Source organism: Ictalurus furcatus, chromosome 22, assembly GCF_023375685.1.
Source record: "Ictalurus furcatus strain D&B chromosome 22, Billie_1.0, whole genome shotgun sequence".
In the NCBI taxonomy this organism is placed as follows: Eukaryota; Metazoa; Chordata; class Actinopteri; order Siluriformes; family Ictaluridae; genus Ictalurus; species Ictalurus furcatus.
In genome coordinates, this window is record NC_071276.1 from 10,342,479 (window position 1) to 10,347,629 (window position 5,151).

At 35.3% G+C, this 5,151-nt stretch overlaps 2 protein-coding genes across 3 annotated transcripts in view; both read left to right on the top strand.

Moving 5' to 3' along the window:
• Positions 1–242, top strand: part of slc2a8 (solute carrier family 2 member 8) — an 11,770-nt gene extending 11,528 nt beyond the window's left edge. The window contains exon 10 of the mRNA XM_053610571.1: positions 1–242. This exon is cut by the window's left edge and continues 585 nt beyond it. The gene's annotated coding sequence lies outside the window, so the exon portion shown is untranslated.
• A 543-nt stretch (positions 243–785) lies between these two features.
• lcn15 (lipocalin 15) lies at positions 786–4,563 on the top strand. 2 transcript variants are annotated; one of them, XM_053610717.1, is made up of 7 exons: positions 786–1,030; positions 2,756–2,898; positions 3,244–3,320; positions 3,442–3,552; positions 3,644–3,745; positions 4,154–4,187; positions 4,272–4,563. In XM_053610717.1, exons 1-6 carry the CDS (start codon positions 932–934, stop codon positions 4,180–4,182), a joined length of 561 nt encoding a protein of 186 aa, XP_053466692.1. In that variant the 5' UTR covers positions 786–931; the 3' UTR covers positions 4,183–4,187; positions 4,272–4,563. The 2 variants fall into 2 exon arrangements, with proteins under 2 accessions (XP_053466692.1, XP_053466691.1); XM_053610716.1 differs by having other exon boundaries at positions 853–1,030; positions 4,154–4,178.
• The last annotated feature ends 588 nt before the right edge of the window (positions 4,564–5,151 follow it).

Genomic DNA, 5,151 nt, shown 5'->3' on the forward strand with positions numbered 1-5,151 from the left:
AATAACACGTCAGAATTGCAGGTTTAATAAGAAGCTAATAAGCTAATGTTACTGAAAACACCTCCAACTACCAATAAACTAACTTTAATACATGTGTAAATAATATCTTGTGGTTAAAATCTTTCCCATTTGTTTGTTTTTGCTTATGTGTTTGAGAAAACTAACCTAAAGACTGTGTATCCGTGTGCTGTTTTAAATGTTTTTTGGTAAGGTTTAAATTAATAAATTGGAATTGTATTGACTATTTGACAAAAAAAATGGTGTTTTCCTGCGTGCAACTTAAAATGTCAGGGGGGACGGCAGTTTTAAGAGGAGAAAAAATATTTTTTGTTTATGTAAATAATAAAATTATAAACCGTTTTGTTAAGACAGCAGGGGTGACTATAAAACCCTTTCAAATTTTTTAAAATTTTCTTAAGAAATAGATTCTAGTTCCTTCTTGAATTTTATGCCCCACTGCTTTGCACATCTGTTTTGTAGTCACGTGACATATGGTTTGTTTGTAGATCTCCCCCCAACCAACCACCCACCCACCCACCCACATCTCAGCTCATGAACATGAACAGGACACCTTTTGTGCCTAATATTTGCTTGTCTTTAGAGGTTTTAGGAAAACATGTTGCTGCTTGAATCTTGTCCAGAGAATAAATCCTAAAAGCAGTTTAGAAGACCTGATAGGAAACTTGTGTATCTGTAGTGCTTTTTTTTTTTCCTCAGTGGATTTCATGGAATGTGCTGTTACTTGATATCCCTTTTTATTGGGTTGGAGTCGTGCATGCGCCTGCGTTTAGGGGCTTGTCCTGCCCTAAGTCATGAACCCTTCCCACTGCTGGCTGTCTACATAAAACCCCCAGGTTCCTGAAAGAGCATTCACAGCTTTGCAGCCTGAGGTTTGCTTTTAAACACAGAGCGCCTGGATTACAGTTTTAACATGTTGCTGGCTGTAGCGGTTCTGTGCAGTGTAGTGCTATGGACGCACTCGTACAACTCCACTGATATTCTGCCCCAGCCGGATTTTGAACTGGAACAGGTGAGTGTACGTGATATGCACGTGATAAAGAATATTATTTATTGAGTGCAACATACAGAGAAATATAAGTATTGCAAAGATGAATGAAGTAAGATGACTATTATTGAGTAACAATATAAAACGTTAAAAGTGAAGAGACTTTAAGCAAACTTGAATGACTCCATTTGTAAGCTTCAATAAGTAAGGTTAATTTGAATAAAACATCACCAAGAGATTCAATACTTAATCAAACAACCCTCATGGACTTTAGCTGCATCTGTAAATCTTGTCACTCTGGCAGAGGCCTGTATGTAATTTACAATAATGAGATTAACTTACTGAACTCGGATATCTTTTTTTAATACCTTGCATTTAAATAACCGTTTTCCACCATTGTACTGCTATATCACTCTCCTAAGTCTGATTAATTTTCTTTCTGAGCTGTAATTCCAGACAATATGTGTTACTACTCCTATATGTATGGTTGACTTACCAAACAATACATTTGCCAAGTATTTCATTTCTGGTTATTGTGTTAAATCAGGTCTCTGATCCAATTGTCCTTTCATAGTCTATATCCAAAGCCAGTATAAATTTCACTCTCACAATCCCTCTATAATAATTCAGTGCAATTACCTCTTCTTTTCTCTGGCACACATCTGAGCTTCACAATATGAATGAAACAGAAATCTAACTTTGATCTTATGTGGCCTTCTTAGAACCTTTAACTGTTTCTATCAGATGCTTTACTTACTGCCAAATCTCCTTACTTCTCTCGCCTTATCAGTGCTCTAATGGCAACTACTCAAAGATAATTAAATTCTGCACCTCTATACTTAGCCCAACTCCTCGTCTGTTAATTCTACTAGGTGCTTCTATGTTCTCAAGCCTGTTAATCCCAATCACATTTCTGACATTGTTACCTTTAAAAAAAAACAAACAAAAAAAAAAACAGCAACAACAAAATGTCTTCCTGTTCTCTGTCCTATTACTATCTTATTTAATTAATCTTGTTTGCTTTGTCACATCCCCTGTTACTATAAGGTGGCTACAGTAAATAAAGTAAAATAATTATTTTCCTATTTTACTGCATCATTTGCACTCAATTCCTCACTTATCTCTAACTGAGTAACTTGTTTGCTCTAGTTAAATATACTAATGAATGACTAACTGACTACTTTCACTGCTTGCGTCTGCTGACTCCATGGGCCTTAACATTCACATTTCATTGGATGTAAGTGCAGCCTTTGACTCTGTGCCAATTCTATTCAGAGATATTACATATTGTTCAAGTCTTCACTTTCATTACTACACTCAGCTTTTATGACATTCAACTTACCTTTGTACAAATTCCACTCAGAAACTTCTAGACTCTGAAGATCAGCAGTGACAAGAATGAGTTCTTATTTATTGGTTCAGTAAAGAAAGCAGTCCGTAATACATCCAAGACCTTAAACCTTCAAACTGACGACAGGTTCTGCTTGCATTCTAGATCATACCTCTCTCCTTTTTATGCCATATCAGATGCATAGCAATACCAAAACCATTGCAAAGCTCAGACCATGTCTGCTTTACTCGGTTGCTGATTTCATTTTCGTTATTGTAAATGTTCCTGTGTGGCATCATATCTAAATCTATTAATTTCCAGATTGGAAAAAAAAATTAAAAATTACTCAGCTTCATCATCATCATCTCCTTATGCATAATCCATACACGTGCTCTAATAGTTGTTCATCTTTTTGTTAGTTTGTAGGTGAATGGTATCGTGTTGGCTTGGCTTATGACCACCCATTTGTTATTAAATACAAAAAGAACTTTCTACTCTCAAGAGGCAATCTGATCCCTAATGAAGATGGAGGAGCCAACCTTACCATGTGGTCAATGAATAGGTACAGTTCCATCTTTTTTTTCAGCATGAGTAACAATCTATGCTATACAATCATACTATCATTTTCAGCCAATCTGCTTTTAACCAATCCATGTACATACACTCTTAGAAAATCTAGAGCTCTATGGGTTCTTCAGTTTTTCCCTTTGGGTTCTATGTAGAAACCTGAAACAGTGTTTCATAAAGGGTTCCATGTTATGGAAGAATATAACCCTTATTAATTATTCAATGAACCCTTAAAGCTGGAAGAACCCTTTTCTAAAAGTACACATATTATTTTTGCTATTTAAACCAAAATGACTTTTTTTCTATGTGATCTCTCCGCCATCTTTTTCTCTGCCCTTAGCCAAAAGACTTGCGATGTAAGTTTTTATGTCTATGAGAAGACAGAGCTTCCTGGAGCTTTTACTTATTTCAGTCAAAGTAAGTCCTGTTCTTTATGTTATGATAGCTCACACATTCTACCTAGAAAAAAATTCCAGTCCACAATATATTTAATACAAATTTTTAAAAACAATTTCTTGTATTATTTTTTTATTGTAAGGGCACAAGATTGAAAAGGACATTACAGTGGTAGAAACTAATTACACTGACTACGGGGTCGTCCTGAAATACAAGAATATAAACAAAGAATACACTCAGCTGGCTCTCTATGGTGAGCTCATAAGGTTCCTGCAGAATTCAAGCTATACCTAAACTTCTTGACCCACTGACAACTTTACCAATTCTCTATATGTATACTTTAGGGCGAAAGCCAGAAGTCAGGCCGGAGGTGGTAGAAAAATTCCGATCATTTGCCTTGTCTATTGGGTTTCCTGAGGAGGCCATCATTACACCAACCATTCTGGGTGAGTTTGATGCAGAGCAAAAAGTAAATAAGACATTAGACCGAGATCTGTGTGGGACGTCTGTTTGCAGGCCTTGTGATGTTTACAGAGCAAATATAATGCTGGACAGAGAGAATAAACATTGTTACAGATAGACTCTAGTACCTTTTGATCATCTTACACTATAGTATGTTCATAGTGCTTGTAATGTCATGGAATGTATGTAGAGGATGATGATCAATTTGACCAGCTTTAATGTTAAGATGGCTGGTATTTGGATTTGGATAGTGAAAGTTGATTCACGATAGGGTTAAAAGGAAAGTTTCAGCACAATTTCAGATTTCTTATAAATCAGATCTAATGACATCTTACACATTTATCTCCCGCTGTTATGAAATCCATTGTGACAAATATTTTATTGTGTTATAGACCCATGTCCTCTTCCAGAGCCAAGGTAAGGATGGTACGAGTCATATATCTGATTTTAAAAAAATTTGTGTGTGACTTTAGCGCTTAATGATACTTTACTAAAACTTCCTACCTCCAGTAATATGACGGAACTGCTGGACTAGAAGAGTCTTCCTTTCTTTGGTCATCGTTCCAGTTGATCTTTTTAGGATTGTAGTAGTTTAAATAGGACTGTTATCCAAATTCTTTTGGTGCTTGTCATTATTTTTTTAATCATGTTTATTCCTCTTATGTACAGTAAATACTAAGTAATAACAGACTGAAGCAGTTATATACTGTTAATTCTGTAAAGTTATACTTGTGGAATTTCTTATTTGCTATAATCATTTACAAATAGTAAAAAAAAAAAAAAAAAAAAAAAAGTTGCAGTATTATTGTGTGGCTTGTGATGTTTCTTCTTCTCAGCAGAGGTCAGTGTTGCTCTAAAATGCTCCAGACAGATTCAGGGTCTCACAGTAACTCAGAGTTACCGCTGTGCAGGTTTTATTTATCCTAACTCTCATGGTCTGAGAGTTTACCGGAGATAATAAGACATTATCATGGCCTTTTGTTCAGTTTCTCATGATTTTTCTTGAGGCTGCATTTACCAGGGTTGCCAAGTCTCCCGTTTTCCCGTGGAATCGGGTTAATTTGCAGCCACAGACTTATTTTTCTGCCTACTGGCTGGGGTTTAGAATACATTAGATTAATTATGTCAAACTTTTGCGAGACATATACTTAAGCTAAAAGTTGTTATAAACCCTTATGTACTGTACAGTACAAAATGCCCCATTTTTATTTTATTGATGCTAAAAATGATTTTACTTTATGTGCTTTATACTGCAAAGGAATTATATAAATAATCAAATAAGAACATCTTCAATATAGGCACATTTAACTACTATTTCTCACTCTTTCTTAATGTTTTTACTCATTTCAAGCTTGAAATTGTCTTATTCCACTGACATATCATTTTGCTT

Excerpts from the sequence above, each read along its gene's own strand:
- lcn15 (XM_053610716.1), top strand. The coding sequence starts at position 932 with ATGTTGCTGGCTGTAGCGGTTCTGTGCAGTGTAGTGCTATGGACGCAC. Across the intron at positions 2,899-3,243 it reads ACCATGTGGTCAATGAATAG|CCAAAAGACTTGCGATGTAA; the intron begins GTACAGTTCCAT and ends CTCTGCCCTTAG. Across the intron at positions 3,553-3,643 it reads CACTCAGCTGGCTCTCTATG|GGCGAAAGCCAGAAGTCAGG; the intron begins GTGAGCTCATAA and ends TGTATACTTTAG.